Source organism: Alligator mississippiensis, chromosome 1 (genome assembly GCF_030867095.1).
Source record: "Alligator mississippiensis isolate rAllMis1 chromosome 1, rAllMis1, whole genome shotgun sequence".
NCBI classification, from domain to species: domain Eukaryota; kingdom Metazoa; phylum Chordata; order Crocodylia; family Alligatoridae; genus Alligator; species Alligator mississippiensis.
In genome coordinates this window covers 258574465-258593489 of record NC_081824.1, presented here as the reverse complement: position 1 = coordinate 258593489, position 19025 = coordinate 258574465, and the positions used below count along the sequence as shown (strand labels likewise).

General features: G+C 45.2%; 1 protein-coding gene and 1 long non-coding RNA gene across 3 annotated transcripts in view; one reads left to right on the top strand and one right to left on the bottom strand.

Annotated features, from left to right (window-relative positions):
• Positions 1-280: 280 nt before the first annotated feature.
• Positions 281-19025, bottom strand: part of IFT57 (intraflagellar transport 57) — a 32671-nt gene continuing 13926 nt past the window's right edge. For both annotated transcript variants that reach the window (XM_014599128.2, XM_006270513.3), the window contains exons 5-11: positions 14867-14935; positions 12385-12507; positions 9969-10040; positions 7986-8117; positions 5514-5576; positions 1883-1949; positions 281-643 (exon numbers count right to left, since the gene is read on the bottom strand). In XM_014599128.2, coding sequence (XP_014454614.1) covers positions 465-643; positions 1883-1949; positions 5514-5576; positions 7986-8117; positions 9969-10040; positions 12385-12507; positions 14867-14935 — 705 coding nt within the window. In that variant the 3' untranslated portion in view covers positions 281-464. The remainder of the gene's footprint in view (positions 644-1882; positions 1950-5513; positions 5577-7985; positions 8118-9968; positions 10041-12384; positions 12508-14866; positions 14936-19025) is intronic.
• On the top strand, positions 2477-18309 carry LOC132247704 (uncharacterized). The gene is made up of 3 exons (XR_009459017.1): positions 2477-3282; positions 3692-3728; positions 18006-18309. It is a non-coding gene; the product is annotated as an uncharacterized LOC132247704 (long non-coding RNA).

Genomic DNA, 19025 nt, shown 5'->3' with positions numbered 1-19025 from the left:
TTTAACTTGTAACCAGACTCAGATTTGACCCAGGCCTTTAGAAAGGGTAATGCATTATTCCAATGTCAGCAATTAAATACTTACGTTAAAAATATGTAAATGGAAAAGCAGACATATTTAATTCCTTTCAAGCCCTTCACAAGTAATTTTCTTTCAATACTAGAGAATATCTAATCAGGGTTTGAAGATTATAGGTTGTGTCAATAAAATTCTATGGACTTTTCCATTACTTAACATATTAAAACAGAGTGGAAGAGACAAGTTTGTTAATGAGACTTCATTAGCGTATTTATAAAAGATCTTTAATAAGTTTGAAAGTCTTTGAGTCACAAAATCCAATGTGGCTCCATTTATAGAACCTAAAGTGCTATGTATGCATCTGTAATATTCTGCAGTGTAGCAATATTGCAGAAAAATTATAGAAACTTTTATTTGCCTAAAATACAAGTCAGTTCCTTGCAACTTTAATAGGCACCTATTGTGGTTTCTGGAATCATAGTGGCATGCATATCTCTAGTCATATTCGATTTCTCCTTCAGCTTTGATTGGAGCAATGTATGTTCCACCACACCAATCCGTATGTCCATCTGAACTGTTTCTTGCTTCAGTTTTGTTAAGGCTTGTTTAATTTTTACTAAAGGAGCTGTTAAAAAAATAAGACAGACAAACAGTTCATTTCTGTATCAATCTAATAGGTTAAGCATTTATTTTCCTTATATTTCACTCTCTGTGGTAATGGGAGAGCTGAATGAACAAAAGGATGATATACTTTAGACACACAACTTTACTGATAACATTTTTAACAGGCAAGCCTTTTAAAAAATAGAAATAGGTGGTGACAATTTTGCTGCCTTCCTGACATCTTGGATCTGATGATATGCATAAAAATAAAAAACATTTCCCAATCTCTTATGTTTTGCACAGCAATAATTCTCAGCCCTCTTGCTGAGAATGGGTCTGATGAAGAGCCCCTTAAGCAGCTGGATATAAGGGGTCCGGGACTTAGGCAATGTTTATGTACCTTCTTCCCTTCCACCTCTGCCTAGGTGGGCTCCCCCTTAATTCCTCTCCCCCTTGTGCTGCATGATATATGGGCTAGCAGGGAAGTAGATTTCATGTTCCAGGTAGTTCTGCACTCTGGAACTTGTCCTACGCACTGCCAATGCTGCAGGGTGACAGGGGTGGTGTGAGGTCAGGAGGCTGGCTCTGCCTGATAAAACAAGCCTGTACAGGATTTGATTCTCATAAGGGACAGCCATCATAAGTGGTTCACTCTAGTTATGCATTAGTTGGTTAATAAAGTGGCAGTCTCTACATTTATGATCCTATTATGGAATTTGTTTCTATATCTGCACCATTATTCCTTTTCCCTTTGAACAGAACATGTTTATCAGGCAAAAAAGCACAATACACTCCAAGGCAGTGAGAGGCTGATACCTACAGGATATTTAGATTTAATATAAAACAAAGGTGATATAAACACAAGTCTTAAAATGAACGTTTCCACCAGCTGGGAACCCCATCTCAAGCATTCTGCTTACTCCCAAGGACAGTCCGGTTATAATAAGTGTTTTCAGGCTCTAGCTTCAAATCATTTTTAATTAGTTAATTATTCAAAGAATGTATACAGATCATTTCTGATTCTATGGTTACCTTTCCAAGAAGTGCAGAAGTTTAAAATCAATAGGATTTGGGCTCCTACATGCAACAGTCACTTTTGAAATTAGAGGGCACACTCCTAAATCACTTTGGCTCCTATGGAATTTTTACTTCATCTTTTGCACTAATCCTTCATTCCTGTATTTTTCCTTGATCTGGGGTCAACTGTGCACACTTGATTTCTTAGTGAAAGGGAGCCCCACTGAGGAAGGCATGTACTTACCTCCATCAGTCATGCTGCTTCCCTTCTCTTCCATCTCCTGCTTCACTTTCTCTAGCACTTCAGTAATCTTCGAGTAGACAAATTGATTTTAAATGAACTGTTCATGCTTTCTGAACTTCAGTTTTTAAAATTCTGCCCTGAATAACTTGCATTAGTTTTACAAAAATGACTAATTGTACTCAGTTCTGTAAATACAGAAATGCAATTTTTCAATATCCAACTACTCTTACAAACTGGATTTTTAATATGTTTAAAAAAAACAGAAGCACAAATTGTGTTACATAAGAAATATGTTGACACTGTAATGCTGTTATTGTTTTGAAGAGTTGTACAGTCTATGAAATTATAAATAACAAAGTGATGCTGGCCAATAATGGATGGAGGACAAGAGCAACCATCTTTCAGAGACTAATTTATGTAGTGACATAGGCAACTCCATTACAAAAGACTAAATGTCTTCTGAGCTAGAAAATGGTTCACTAGGTGACAGTGGTTCCTACAAACACCAGGTGGGTACCAGAATGCAAATGTGAACAAGAGCTGCCAGTCAATTTCCCTGGGATGTGTGTCTGTAGAATCGGGAAAGAACTAAACCACATGAACTATCTTTTATGTCTAAGGAGAAAATATAGCTTTATTTTTAGCATTCATACAGAAAGTCAAGGCTTGATCACAGCCATGTGAAAGCAAATCTATACCAACATCAAATGCATGTAGATTCCCTTCAGATATTGATGACTCTGAAACTCATGCTAAGCTCAGGCCTACTCACAAAAATTAAAATACAGAATACTAATGCTAATTGCATATTGCAGGAGGATGCAAGTTCATGGCTAGGCTATCTGAGAAAAAAAAAAAAATAATAATAATGAGGTATCTCTTCATCTTGTCTTGCTACATTCAGAATGATTTCAGGCAGACTCCTAGTTGCCTGGTGTGTAACCATATGAAATGTCTATCCTTGATTAATTAGTATGGTAAATATTTCTTTTGAGATTAACTCATGCTTATGTGCAGTAAGAGACATTTTCCATATGTGATAGATGTCTCCTCTTGATTTAGTATGCTTTCCTGGCTGTTAATCAGTTTCTAGATATGTTCCAAACTGGATAACTTCTTGTTACTGAAGAAGATAACACATTCAAATTAGACATTTCTGAAAACCAGTGATAAGTAGGTTCATTAACATGATTTTCCCATCAATTACTGCTTGGGACTCTCTTGATTTACACAACTAAAAAATGCTTTGAAGATGCTAAGCTAAGGGTATAAAAAGGCAGTAAAACAGCAAACAGCGCGTGCGCTTCAAGAATAAGAAATCTCTCTGACACCAGTTGCTGATGCGCCCAACTTACTCGAGAAGTTGAAGAGAAACAGACTGCCTCTTCGTCGCCTGTTTGGTGAGAAATCATCACCTTATAGCTAATTACTGGACTTCGATTTGGTTTGGGCTCACTTGACTTGATTTTGAATACTTGTAGTAAATAAAGCCTTTCTGTCACTCATCAAACGAAGTGTTGTGTCAATCCCTGGGCTAGTCCAGAATCCTAGGTTTTTATTTGCTAATAGATATGTACCACAACAGCTAAGATCAGACTCTGGCTCAATATCTACTCTGTCATATATGTTTCTTTACTAATCATCCACTAATTATAACAGCACAAAAACATTATAATGACTTCAGATTTGTAAAGTGTTCCAATTTTCAAAAATGAGTTCTGCTTTTAGGAGGAGTAAAAAGAAACTAATTTTCTGGGTTTCAAGCACAAGGTTAAATATAATTGTACAATTAAACTTTTTCTAAAACAGGTACAGCTCTACGGAAGCTGCTCACTGGAAAAGACAGGTTTGTATCAGACTATTCCTATTAAATTTCTGTGATAAAAAGTGAATGAATGTATAACCCATTTAAAAGCAGAAATCTTAAATGTTGTGCTTGTAGTATCTAACACATTGCTGTTGAGTACTTAGCCTAGCCAGTAGAGCTGGGCTGAAAATGTCTTTTCTACCCTTCCATTCTGTTAAGAACCTTGTTCTGTCCTTGACCAAGATGAAAGTCATAATACTGAAAATGTTAATGGAGTGTAAATTCTGGTGTGAAAAATGTTGAAACAAAAATGTCAAAAAGTTGAAGTCAAACATCTTATTTCAAAGCAGTGCTTCTGATGAACTAAAATGTTCAGGGACAAAACCACGTGATCTTTTTGTAGGAAAATGTTTTGATTAGCTCTGCTAAATAACAACTTTTAAGCAAAAATAAATAACGATGGACGTTGTGAGATTTCCAGCTTTAAAACACTTCTAAAATCTTCCTAGGTTAATCCTCAAATAACACTTTGTGACAGGCAATAATGTTGTGGTACTATTTTTATATATAGACGGGGGAAATTAAGACAGGGGTAAGTAGCTTGCTCAAGCTGATAGATGAAACCTACAGTGGAACTTGGTTGTTTTATGCCTACCCTCAAGAATCATCAGTCCTGGGGTCACACCATAGGTTCTAAAAATATTAGCTTGAACTTGTGCTATGTAAAAATGGGCTGGGTTTATAAAATGGTAAATGTGACAGCTTGGGGTATCTGCCTTCCATTTTCTGTCTGTGCTCCCTGGCCTCCTCTGCCTCCTGCTTCTCATCTGCCATGACTTGATGTTAACATATATAGGTTTAAGAGGAGTCTGGCTCCAGAGACTGGGTCAGCCTCTACTTTGATGCTATAGAGCCTACAATTGTGGCCTCCTGCTGCCCCCACAGCAATGCCTATGCCCCGCAGATGACCCTCAATTGCCCCTTATAGGGGATCCCTTGGTCCCAAGTAGACACTGGGCCCCTCAAGCCTCAAACCCTTGTCCAGGCTTCAGCCTTCTTTAACTGGCTCAGCCCCATCAGCCCAGGTCCACTGTCTCAGACTTTGGGTTCCTGGGCCCTAGCCCTACACCTCTCTGACCCAAGCTGGTCTCACAAGCATAGAGTACCTCTGACACCCTGCTCCATGTCCTCCAGACCTCCCTTACAGCAGTAGGCCAGTCCTCTGGTTTTAAACACATAAAAGAAAACCAGAAAATGAAGGGTTATGTCTCACCTACAAGCCCCTTGGGGCCATAACAAATGGCACCACCATAAGAAACTGCCTTGATTCCCACCAGCTTCAGGGCACCTCCTTTTCACTGTCAGTCAACTCGGGTCTTCCGCTCCTTCGCTTGCAGGCATTAACTGCCAGCCCCAGCTCAGAGACTGGGCTTACATATAGGCAAACGTGGCCCCTTCCAGTCACCTGACTGATGCCCCTGAAGCCAGGCTCAGGTGTTCCTGCTCAGCCTAACAAACTGCTTTGGCTTTTCTTGCCCTGCAGCCCTCCCTAGCTTTTTAGCAGTCCCAGGCCTTGAGTCTCTGGTGGGGCGGGTACTGCAGCCATCTGACTCTGCAAGCTACGAAAGTCTGGCTCTCCTGGAGACCCCACTCTTTTCTCCTACTCCTTCTGTGGATGTAGTTACCAGGGTCAGGGTTCCCTGTTACAGTAAACAAAGAGGGAGACTGTCTGAGCATGGTGGATTATTTTCAAATAATGTATGGAAGATCTACATGACTCTGAGAATTAAGACCAGAAACAAAGTACATGAAAACATACTGTACCTCAGAAAGAATTCTAGTCCTTTCGGTTACTCCTCCACTTCCCTGCTGGTATTTCTCCTTGGCCTAGGAAAGCAGAAAATAAGCCAATATACAGCTTAGAGAATGTGCTTGTTAAGGTCCCAATACCAGGAAGTCCAACCCAAGAAAGCAGTCCCAATGCAGGCTACCAGTGCTTCATAGATCAGAAATCTTACAAGAATCTTGAAGCATCTTAATTAACCACAACTCTGCATGAAGGAAGCAAGTATCATTAGTCACTTGCAGGGGAAAGCAGGGAAATACCCAATCGCTTACCAAAGCTCTTGGGGTATAGAGGGAGGGGGGAGTTGTCAGAACTAGAATGGAACACAAGAGTCCTGGCCCCAAGGCCCGTGGCTCTAACATACTTTATTATACAATTAGGAAATGAAAACTGCTGTTTTCTAAAGTGAGTGTAAGGCAAAGTGCTGGTATTTTGTCACTCCACTCACAGAACAGTTTTCAAATTAGTTTGAAAAACTATTTTACTTAAAATATTCTATTTGAAAGAGTAATCAGTCATTAATTGCCTGAAAAACAGGGGGAAAATCAAGAGAGATCCTCATGTGTTAGCAATAAGCACTGTCATCAAGTCCATCAAACAGAGTTTGCCTGTGAAATGAGGTGCATAGAAATGGTCCAGGTTACATACCAAATAGGAATATTTCCTTCCGGGTTTAAAAATAAGCAAGCAAGTGGAAAATTTTCACACACACAAGGCTGATTCTAGCCTTATTCAAAGGCAGGGGTGGCAAACTCATCAGGCCTCACAGGCCAGATGAATGTCATGGGACTGATCCATGGGCCACATCAGGCCCAAGGATCTCACCCCTCCCCTCTCCTCCCTAATTCAGTGGCTGCTTCAGCTGTCTGGGATCCACTCTGTGTGTCTCAGATCCCAAAGCAGAGTGAATGGGCACCACTTGAGACACAGTCCAGGCACGCTGCACACAGCAGCTGCCTTGGCCAGACTGGACTGAATACAGTCCACCCTGGCAGCTCTGGGACTGTGCCACATGTGATGCCTGCTCCAGCCAGTCTGGGACCAGCTGGAGTGGGTCCCGCATACAGTGCAGTCCAGGCAGGGTGGCCACTGCATGCAGCGCTGATGCTGCTCCAGCCAGACTGCACCATATCATAGAATCATAGAAAATTAGGATTGGAAGGGACCTTGGGAGGTCACCTAATGCAACCTCCTAGTCAAGGCCCCAACTAGATCATCCTTGCTAGTGCTTTGTCTAGCCAGGTTCCAGTGTTTTACTACCCTCCCAGTGAGAAAATTCTTCCTTTCTTGAACCCTCCTTCAGGTAGTTGAAGGCTGGTATTAAATCCCCTCTGTCTTCTCTTCTTCAAAATAAATAAGCTCAGTTCCCACAGCCTCTTAACCCTTTGGAATCTGTACCACATGCAGCACATATCCCAAACTAGTTAGCACAGGCACTGGATCAGATATGCTGGGGGAGGGGAAGGGGGTCTGTGGGCCAGGTTCAGACTGGCCCCAGACTACAAGCGCATACAAACCTGGTGCCTCTTGAGTCAGGTGGAGCATGTCCCCCCCGGCAGCAGTCAGTGATGGGGGTGGGGAGAGTCCCCCTGCGGCCGATGTCACTGACTGGAGGGGAGGGGAGAGTGGGGGTGAAGTCCCCATGGCCGATCTCACACACCAAAATCAGCCATGCCACTTCCAGATGTCCCGTGGCCACTTCCGGAAGCGGCGCAGCTGCTTTTACTGGTGGCTCCACTCCCTGGCTGGCGCTCACGGGCGGGGCACCGGTGCTCTCACCTTCCCTGCCCCTCCCCCCCATCTGTCACCTAAACAGGGAGCACGGCTTGACAGAGATTGCACCAGCGCTCTCAGGGGGTGCCCACGCACCCCCTATGCATCGCCACTGCACACAATACCCCATGTGGGTCTGATCAGACCCAGGGCAGCACCAGGGGCTAGATGGCAGGGTTGCATGTTTGAAACCCCTGTTCTAAGAGGACTGATCAAATAAGTAGGTAAAGCAAAAATGCTCACTAGCTAAGGACACAGGCAGTCACCTTGTCACAGTAACTAAGAGGCTCATAAGAATTAAGACAGTTTATCAGGACTAAAACCTGTGAGATAAGGAACATTTCAAACAGGGAATGGAGGCACAAAGTTCAGTGGAACTTTATTTAATCCACACAGGACGTCATTAATTGAGTTAAAAAATGAATCCACGTTCCAGATCTACCACTGTATCTTGATAACCTGGACTTTCAAGGGTAGAACTTACCAGCAGCCCCAGTCTTACAACCAATTTCCATATTTAGGGAAATACTAAATATAAGTAATTGACAAATTATTTTGCTGTTTTTATCTTCCCTTCACTGTGACAGCAGAAAGTTTCTTGAACACTGTTTATTGCACTTAACTCCTGTGGGTGAACCAGCACTACAGAAAGCAACAGCAACGGGTCAGTACATTACCTCACTCAGCTGGGCTTGTGCCACACGATACTCTTGAACCAAATGCTCCAGCTGATTGTTGATGTATTTTTCCCGACTGCTGACCTTCTCCAGGGTCCTACTAATTTCATTTTGAAGTTTGTCAAGGTAACCCTGGAAAAGGTTATTCTATGATCAGCTGTTATACATAAAGTACCTCAATGTTTTTTAGAATTTGCTGTAATTCTGACAAAAATCAGAGAAGTTAGAAATAGAAAAGAATGATTAGGAGACTTGCCTGATAGCCAATGCAAGACTGCTCTCTAAGCTTGCTAACAGTTAAGTCTAATCCAGATCCACATTTTCAAGGAATGGTACTTCCAATATGTCTGCTGACAGACTATTCCAATACATCTCACAGTCAGAAAGCTATTCTCATTACTGTATTAAGCCCAAGTTCTGGTCCATTATGCTTAGTAAAATCTGGTGAACCTTCTTAAATAATTCTTCTACATTCTCTTCTCATAACTGTAGGTACAGTAAAAGTTCTGTTAACTGGCATCTTACAAGCCGGCATGATCTACTAACCGGCATGCTGGCTTGTAAGATAAAGTGAAACCAGAAGTGGCACTTACGGTTTCTCCGAGCCCCCATGGCCCAGGGCAAAGCAGCTTGTGCTGCTGAGCCCCCACAGCCAGGGGGCATAGCAAGCTGTGCAGGGCCCGCCTCCCTGTCCCATGGGGCCCACAGGGTCTGCGGGAGGGGCGGTGATGTGGCGGGAGGGGTGGCAATGCTGTGGGAGGGGCAGAGGGACACCCCAGATGCGGTGGGAGAAGCAGCGGCCGGGGTTGCTCAATTAATTGGCATATTTTGTTATCTGGCATCCCACATTACCTTGGGATGTCAGATAACAGAGCTTTTACTGTAGTTAGGTCTCTGTGAGGCAATACTTGGACAAATGGTATAGTTTCACTTCCTCTGATGTTTCTTTCATATTTGCTACATTTCTCTACAATGTTGTAAAACAACACCAATAAAATACAAGTTTCCCTTGCTTTATGAGGGTTCTGTATGTGCAAATTCACTCTTATGTGATGACACTTTTTATACCCAAAATTAATTATATGTGAGGTAAATTCACTCTTACGTGATTGGCATAGGTGTGCCCCACCCCCCCAAGCAGATAACTCTGTGGGGGAAGGGGCGGGGGAAGGGGAAAGGACCACGGCCAGGGGCGCAGATTGAGGCCCCAGCAGTGAGGGAGGGGGCGGGACACAGGCAGGAGCAGCGGTCGGGGTGAGTGGGGTACCGGTTGGGCCGGGTGCTGGGACAAGCAGAGGCCCGGGGGGCACGTGACCCCCCGATCTGTGCATGGGACAGAGGTGGCTGCCACTGCACTTTGAGCCCCACTGCCCCAAGAGCCGCTCCCAGGGCAACTGCAGCAGGGAGCAAAGTGCAGTGCGCAGCGGAAGCTGCCTCCACCCTGTGCACAGATTGGTGGGGGGCACCCTGGGCCTCCACTTTTCCCACTGCCCAGCCTGGCCTCTGCTCCTGCCTGTGCCATGCTCCCTCCCTCACCGCTGGGGCCTCGGCCACTCAGCCCAGTCCAGCCCCAGGCCGGGAAGAGCCTGGCACCACCCCCGCCCCAGCCCACAGCGGCAGTCTGGCCTCGTCCCACATGCAGATCTGGGGGCACATGCCCCCCGTGCACTCCCAGAGTGTATGGAGCAGCAGGAATCGTACACCCCATCCCATGCCTTGCCCCAGGTATGCAGCCCCAGCCCCAGCCCCTCTCCCTCCCTCATGACCGTGGGTACAGCTGAGGTCTTTGAACATATCCCTATTTGTTACATTGTAAAGTGGGTTCCCTTTATGCGAATTCGAGTTATGTGCAGTTTTCCAGGAATGCATGTACTGCATAAAAAGAGGGAAACCTGTAATGGAGAACTTAGCAGTCAATATATAATTAAAGAGGAGCTGAAATGCTAAGAGATCAATAGAGTATCCTGCAGGTACAAAACATACCCTAGTTTCTTTTAAAGCAGATTCAATTCCATCTTTGTGTTGATGCATTTGATCTATGTGGATTCGCCAGTCCTAAAATACACAAAAAAGTCAAATTAAATGACTAAATTATACATTTAAATAATACTGTAAATGAAAAGGGATATAGAGAGAGATGCCAACACGCAATCCTGTTCATACCTGGTGCTGTAAACTGTTGCCATGTGCAGTTTTGCAGCTATATTCCTACCCTGAGGGCATTGCTTTATGGTGACATGATTTATCAAACTCATGAATGTCACACTGTGACATTTGAATTCAAAACCAAACACTGAACATCCTCACTGATGGGACTGAGGCCAGGATCTTTATAAAAGCACTTCTGATAGAGAACACTTTGCTGGGGCTTCCAGGCATAAATATTGATTACTGCTTCATTAGTTGTGGTAGGTGTCAGGCAGAGAAAAAGCACAACTAACACATCCAAAGATGCAGTAGCATTTGAATCATTAGATCTCCCCATTCCTAGCCATGTAAAGAGAGAGGAAGGAAATAAGCAAGCAAGGCTACCCAGCTCCCTTATCTTGGAATGCAGGGAATAAATCTATATTACATTTGCTGGATTATATGCACATTATATTAGGATATAGGAAAAATACAATATATAATATTACTCTTCTCTAAAATTTCCCATGCCATACCATGGCTGATTCTTGAAGGGTGCTTAAACACATGCTTACCATTAAGCACAAGTATCACTTCCATGAGAACATTTACCTGCTTAAAATTAAGCATTTGCTTAAATGCCTTGCTGGACCGGTACCTACATGTGACAGGGAGAAAGAAGCACAGATCACAGGTCCAGCAGCTGTGAAGCATGTGCAGCCTGCTACCTGTAATCTGTTCAGGAATTAGGCAAAGGCTGGGTACAGAAAGTGTATTTTGTGTCAGGGCAGGTAGTAAAGAATTGAAACTGGGCAGGAGACCTAAGGTTACAGGTTTGTCTTTTGTTGATCAGTGAAGGTTTGTGATGATTTGCTGGACTCTGAGGCTTAAAAACATACTCTGCATATGCACACACAATTCATTTTATAATGAGCTGTGTTAACAATCAGTTAGCCTTCCCTGTATGGGCACACACAGCTTGGGAAATCATGCACAAGGTGATGTGTGGTGCTTTCTCTATGCTGTGTGAAAAAGGCCAGAACAGGAGGCAGGCCTGCTTCCAGTGCACTAAAGCAGTGTTGTACAACTTCACTAAAGCTAGGGGCTGCAGGTGGTGCTGTTGTGTGGTCCCTGGGCTATATGCTGTAAGGGACACAGAGGGCTGTGTCTATAGCACGCAACCCCCTGCAGCCCTGTAGGTGGCATGTGGTCCCTTACAACCCCGGCAGGTGGCATCTGGACCCCCCAACCCAACCACATGGTCTGCACCAGCAGCATGTGGCCTCCTGGGGCCTTCTCCATCATGTGGCAACAGGAGAGGCAGCCACTATGTCATACCCTTTCATTTACAACATAGTATATGGAGCATGGAATTGAGATCAAGCATTCTAGTCTAGTTTCTCCCACTAACTGGCTTTAATAAAACTTCAACACAAAGTGTTAGCAAGGATTAATTTGCCTATACTAGGGGGCCAACAACACACTGTCCTTGCTGTTTAACCAAGAGACTAATTAACATGGTTCGAACTTAGGGTATGTCTACACAGAAATCAGTGTACTGCAGATACCCGAACTACCTAGCTTGGGTTCTGGAAACCATTTAGCCATGGCAGCACAATGTGAATTAGCCCATGCTTAATTCCAGGTTTCCAAAGGTAAATGGTTTCTGTTACCTGAGCTACCTTATTTACAGCTGGATGAGTTATCCTGAACACTGCACTAGAGACTGCAATTCAAATATGCCCTTGGAGTAGAAGTGCCCCCCAGGACCATATGCTGTGGGCTGTGCCAACAGCGCACAGCACCCACTGTGGCCCTGCAGATCTGAATGATGTGTTTCATATGGTTGACCATAAAAACCACCCAAAAGAGCCACGTGCTAGGCTATTATGTTTCTTTATGCTGTCCCAAGTAGATCTTTTTTTAGAAGCTAAATTAATGGTTTGAATTGAAAAGCGCTTTCCATATTTTAAAAAGCTTCCATTGCAATTCAAGTACATATCAGCAATTCATTAAAGCATTGTGCGATTAGTGCAGTGCTAATTATTATATAGATTAGAAGAAACATTAAAATAAGTAATTCTGCTACTGAGTTTTATTGCAGGGGCAAGCAAGTGAGAAAAGTTCAAATTCAGTAAAAAAATGCCTCATTGGAACCCATGTCATGTAAAAGATTAGGAGAAATAAAAACGGAAGATGATAAACTACAAACTGCTGATCTGACTCATTTACGTCAAAGCATACCGACACACAAATCCACCCCCTGGTTCACCTTATTGTCAGTTCTAATTGTAACTTTCAGCTGTGGAAGAACACGTTCCACTTCCAGGTTCCACTCTGCTGCATCTGTTGTGGACTCTAAAATCTCTTCTTGCTTTGTGGAGTTGTTCATGTCCTAAATGCACACATTTTTAGGGGGGAAAAAATACAATTTCTAGGTGATCTAAGTTACAGTGGATTAGCCTTAGACCAGTGCTGCTCAACCTCCAGCCCTCAGAGCCTTGGAATCTTGCTTGCAGGCTCCCCAAAGGTCAGGAATTTTGGCAGTGGGGGAGCAGTGGCAGTTAATACTGCCACTCCTCCCCACTGCCAAAATCCCAAGCCCCATACAAGGCTCCCCACACATGGCCAGGTCTGGGTGAGACAACATCCCCTTCCCTCCACATGGCTGGGTTGGGGCTGGACTACACTCCTTTCTCCCTGCAGGGCTGGGCCATGCCCCCTCCCACTGTGCAGCTGGGGTTTGGGGTTGGGCCATGCCCCCTTCTCCCCTTGCAAAGCCGGGACACGCCTCCATCCCTCCATCTGGCCAAGTTGGGGTGGGCCATGCAGCCTCCCCTTCTTGTAGGGCTAGATTGAGGCTGGGTTATTCCACCTTCCCCTGCCACCAGGCCGGGTCGGGACAGAGCCAAGCCACCTTTCCCCATGCAGCTGAAGTGGGGCTGGACTGCCCCTGGCCCCCATTCAGACAGCTGGACTGGGCCCTGCTGTGCAAAACCGAGGCCCTGGATTGGGTCCACCGCCTAGATGAAGCCTGCGGAAGGACCAAGCACTGCCCATCCAGACCTGAAGACAAAAAGTTGGAGCACTGCTGCCTTAGAGTATTGAAAAAAAATAGAAAAAATATTAGATTTTAGTCTTCTGAAGCATTATTTGATCTATATTACTTAATGATTCATTCTTTCTTTTTCTAACTCTATGGTTGCTTGCAGATATGAAAACAAGCAAACAAACTGAGCTTTACTTTCAACTCAGTGTGCTCCCGCGCCAATACCAGCACATGCCCAGAAGAGGCATAGCGTTATTTTGACCCAGCTCTGCAGTGTCTGTATAGATTGGACACTTTAGTGGGGCTTTTTGGGCATTTTTATCTAATAGCTGACTGAATTAGCTATTAGATAAAAACACCAAAGAGCCCTGCTGAAGCACCCGATCTATACAGATGCTGCAGAGCTGGGTTGAACTAACAGGCTGCTTCTTCGGGTAAAGTGTGTGTTTTTTTTCACATCTGCAAGCAGCCTATGAGTAAGAGGAATTAGAATATCTTTCAGATTGAATTAACTATAGAAAATGAGTTAATAATACATATTCCAGATAAAATGAGAGCCAGAACACTATTTGAGCCACTATCTAAAAAAACCCAAACAAATAAATGATGTGTATTTTCCACGTTCAATTTTGCAAGCTGATTCTTCGATGTTCCAGCAGCAATGGTTTAGAAACCAAATGCATTTGCTTTTTTTAAGTTTCTCTTTTGACTTAATGGGATTTTCAAGTTTAGAGTGTATTACTGTCTTTATCCAAATACAAAACAACCTCCCAATAATTAGATTCTATAGCTCGAAAATTATAACTTATAATTTTTGAGTTACAGAACCTAATTATGGGGGGTGGGAAGGGGGGTTGTCTTAAATTTGCCCTTCCCCCACTCCCCATCTCTGACTCCCATAGCTGAGAAAGCAGGGGCTGAGGCATAAGTGACAAGGAAAGCAGCAGTAGGGGAAGCAAGTGGCCTGACCTCCCTTAACCCACCCTGATGCCTGTACTTCTTAGCACCTATCCCCCTTCTCCCTGTCCCCTGTCATTTGCCTCCTTCCCCCGACCACTTGACCCCCCCGCCCCACTCCTGTCGCTTACCCTATGCAACTGTTCTGGCTTCAGGCATAACCCCAACTAGATAGGGGTAGCTCTGGCCCTGGCCACAGCCCCAGCCCCAGCCCCGGCTCAGGGCTGGAGGTGGAGCTGCAGTTGCTCCCCTGCCACTGTGCAGTTTCCCCAATGCCACACACACTGCTTTCCCCAGCCCCTAAACTGCATGGGCTCTCCTGTGCTCTGCACCCCACATCCCACACTGTGCTCTCTCCCCTGTGCTCCACCTCCCCGCATCACATGATCTCCCCTGTGCTCCCTCCCCCATGCTGCGCTCTCCGCCACTCCCTTGAGCTCTCCCCACTATCACACTAGCCACCTCAAGCTGCCCTGGCCCTGGCCCAGGTGGGGGCCCAGCAGTCATCTGCCCCATGCCAGTACTCAAATCCAAGATGAGCTTTTTTTCCCCGTGTCAAATGCAGGAAAAACCCCTCATCTTGGATTTGAGTAAATAGGATATGCTTGTCAGGCTAAAGTGATAGCCTTTACTAATGACAACTGTTTTATTAAAACAGTGTCAACAGGTTCCTTTTTAAGATGTAGAGATTTCCAACTGTTATTAAAATGCTGGCAGGCAAACAAAAACAACACAAAACAAAACTTACTGATTTATAAGTTTGCGCCTTTAGAGCATTCAGATCAATAAAGTTCTCTTCACCGTCTGACTCTTCTTCCTTAAAAGGGAATGGCATGAGTATGTACTTAGTAAATATTGAATTACTTTTCTTTCAAAAACCACGATGCTTTCCACCCCCTCTCAAACCACAGCACAACATGCAATATTTCCCACGTTTTGAAAAAACACAATTTGGCATTTACTGAAATTCAGCTCTTGGGTAGCATGCTTCTTATGAAGAATGAAACTTTGGCTAGGATTTTCATTACAGCTATCTGAAGGTAGACACTGAGAACTAGGTTTTCCATTTGAAAACAATCACAACTCTCAGTTTTTCCCAATTACGTTCTGGATGATAAATGATGTGGCACATTCTATTAACAGCTGCAAGGCAGAGAGGCCAACAATTAAATTACTACAGCTTGACTGGGTTCACACCAGCGGCAAATCTGATTCTTATCCACAACAAAGCTACCACTGGCTCTGTTGCAAACTACTCCACCCAGGGACTGTCTTTTTGCTATCTGCTTATACAGTGCCTAGCACAACAGGGCCCTCCTCTACCACAATGAAAGCAACAGAAGTTTTGGGAACCACAGACTCATTGCAGGAAGGTGGTCAGGTTTTATATTCACTGGCTTATGTCCAGCCAGGTCCTCAGGGGATTTAGACCCTTTTTGCCTATCGAAAGAAATAAAACAAGCAAACAAAAATGAAAGGAAGGCAGCATATGTCTAAAACTGAATTACTATTAGTTAAAAAATAAATCAGTAAGTAATCTTAAATCCCTGAATTAGTCAAATCAACAAATAATCAATCCTTATTGTCACGGGGAGAGGTAAACTGGGGAACCCTAGGGCCAGGAGCTGGGGGTAGAAAAAGAAAAGCAAAAATAAAAAAAGAAAAATTACTTACAGCAGGAGGGGAGGAAAAGCGAGGACAGCGGGGAAAGCCTGCGCAAATCATTAGCCGCGCCTTTAGTCAGCTGTGGCCAGCGGATGACGTCAGCCCCAATCACCGGCCGGCAGAAATAAGAGGACCGGCGGTGAAGAGAGGGAGGGGGTGCGTGGACACTGAGAGAGAGCCCGACTGGTGGGGTCAGCCGGGGGCACAGGACGCTGGGAGAGCCTACACTCACTGGCTGTGGAGGAGCAGTCGACCCAGGCAACGAGCCAGCACCCGGAGCAGGAGTCTCAGCCACGGGCGAAGCAAGACGCGAGCCAGTAAGAGGACTTGGGGTGCCGCGAAAAGAACAGTGCTGGGAAGACCCAGAGAGAGGGCAGCTGTGCCGGGAAGACCCAGGGAGAGGACGACTGTGCTGGGAAGACCCAGAGAGAGGGCAGCTGTTCCAGGAAGACCCAGAGAGAGGGCAGATACGTCTTGAAGACCCAGAGAGAGGGTCACAATAGCAGAAAATTGCGGGGGGGAGAACAGCTCTAACCTGGGCAGGTGGAGCGGAGCCACAGAAGCTGGGTCGCTTGGAGAAGGCTCTGTCAGCAAGTTGATGTGTAGGAGGGCTATCCCTGCTCTGCAAGCAAGCCCAGTAGTGGTGTGGTGGTGGTTTCCTTAGGATTTGTTAAGTTTTTTTGACTAGAGAAGTGTGTTTCATGTTTCCCTGTGTCAGAAGGGGTTGAGGTTGTGCGGAAGCAGGAAAAGCAAGGAGGCGAGCAGAGGGCTCGTTGTTTGGGGGTGGCCAGGGGAGCACGAGGTCGGCCATGAAAGCGACCGGGATCGGCTGGGCTGGGTATAGGGCGAGGTATAGGGGAGGTGAAGCCTCGCAGAAGACACCAAAGGAGCAGGCATTCAACGAGGGCAACTGTGCCGCATGAAGCCCCACCCACTGTGAGAGATTCAAAGTCGTGGCAGGCGAGAAAGGGGCAGCCTGCGGCGTGTGTAAAGACCCCCCGTAAGATCACCTGCAACGGCAAAGCGAGTACCGGTGAACACTCGAATTAAGGAAGCCCGGAACAAGATGTTCGAGGCCCGGCGGGTGCACTTATAAATCCAAAAAGGCACTGAAGGAAGTGGCGCTCTGCTTAGTTATAAATGGCAGATAATGTTTTACTAACACAAGTTAGAGCACATAGCTTATTTTAGTGTGGAACCTTGCAACCAATGGCTCTGAAGATTGCCACAGACTATAGATTGTGCATTCTGAATTGCTTTAATAGGGCTGTATTTAGGGTTGCTTAAACTAGAAGAAAGTTTGTTTGCTTGCATCTTTCCTGTGTGAACTTTAAGTTCATACTCACTCATACCTACAACCAGCAGTCTGTAAATCAATGTTTTCTCTTTCTCGCTCTAAAACATGGCCTGGTCATAGTTCTCGGGAACATGAGCCTTCTCACAATGTGAGCAAATGACATTACATTACAAATGCCGTTACACTGGTGTAAGTGTGGTATGAATGCACAATGTACAGCTCCACGCCGTACACCTTATCTTCTCCAAAATACAAAGTTACCCCTTGCAGTCTGAAGTAATTATACCCCAGTATAAGTCATCAATTTATTCACCGTATAGCAAGTACAGATTAGGGGTCAATTTCATCTTGGGGTAGCTGCTTGCTTAATGCTATAGGTCAGGGGTTCTCAAAAGTTTTTATGCTGTGGCCTGGAAAACTGCAGCCCAGCAGTCACAGCTGACCGCAACCAGAATTTCTGGTCAGAAGACACGTAAGAATACTCCCATTCCCGGGCAGGCGGGTGGGCCAAACCCTGCGCTGCTGTGGGCCCTGTGGAAAGAACTGTGGCCTCTCCTCCCGGCTCTGGGTGATAAATGATGTGGTCCATGGTGACTTCCAGTCCAGCAGCCGACCGTGCTGCAGACTGACAGCCAACCCGCCATGGACTGGCATGGGGGCGCACCCCAGGGATTGAGAACCCCTGCTATAGGTTATTACTGGCTCTCACTTCCTGTAGATGGCTATATACTTTGAGGAAATGATCATCTTCCAACTATGGATACCGATGTAACTTACAGCAGCATACATACCGATGTAAGTCACACCAGTCTGCACATGTGACATGTCTGCCGCCTTCAGGCACATTGTTGACCCAAAAGGGGCAGCTTCTCAGTTTTACCTTTGATTCCTAGGACTTACGATTTTCACTTTTTCTGTCTGACAGTACTTCTCTCCAAAGGCCTTTGGACAGATCAGAAGGAAAGTGAACTTATGACTGACTTAGGTTGGGGTGTCAAACGCACCTGGCCCCCTGGACTGGATGAACGGCATTGGGCCTTCCACAGGCTGGATCAGGCCCACAGAACCTCAGCGCCGACATGCCTGATGCAGCACAGGCAGCACCTGCCTAGACCAGTCTAGGACACCAGCCCAAGAGAGTACCATGGGCAGCAAAGCCTGGAACTCAACCCAAGCAAACATCTCAGTGCACAGGCAGTGCCACTGGTAGCGCAGCCCAGGATCCAGCTCAAGTGAGTACTGTGGGTGGCACACGTTCTGGGTACTGCATGCTTGGATAGTTTGGTGCAACAAAAGGATAGCACTGGGGGCTGGATTATGAGGCTCTGTGGGCTGGATTGTTTAATGCACCTGCAAGCTGGATGTTTGACACCCCTGACTTAGCTCATCTTTAACATTCCTCCCACTGGGGACAAGTCCTGCTTAAACCCAGCAATTTAAAAAACTATCAATGTTTGTATGCCACAGAAGCTATCTTTCTGCAACCCACAAACACTCAGCATAGAGACCACATTTTAGGTAGCCAGTACAGCCTTGCTTAAGCAATAAACAAAGTCCCAAGGGGAGTGTCTACACATGCTTTTACACACGCCTAAACTTAATGCGCATTTGCCTAATGCACATTAAGGCAATTTAGGCGTGTGCCTATACGTGCACGCGTTAAGGCACATTAATGCGGTGTGCGGACTGACTTGGGACTAAAGTTACTCCCAAGTCAGTTGCCATACACAGTGTTAATGTGCCTTAGCACGTCTACATGTGTGGTAAGCCATGTTAGCTATTTGCTATTGGTTAGCTATTTGCTTTTGCAGGTATCAAATTTAGGTGTGAATAGCCTAAAATCGCCATTTTGAAGGCACATTAATGGCACACACGTGTAGACCTGCACCCTTAATGTGCCTTCAAGCCTTACTATTTGTCACTGGTAAGTCTAGGGCCTGGAGTA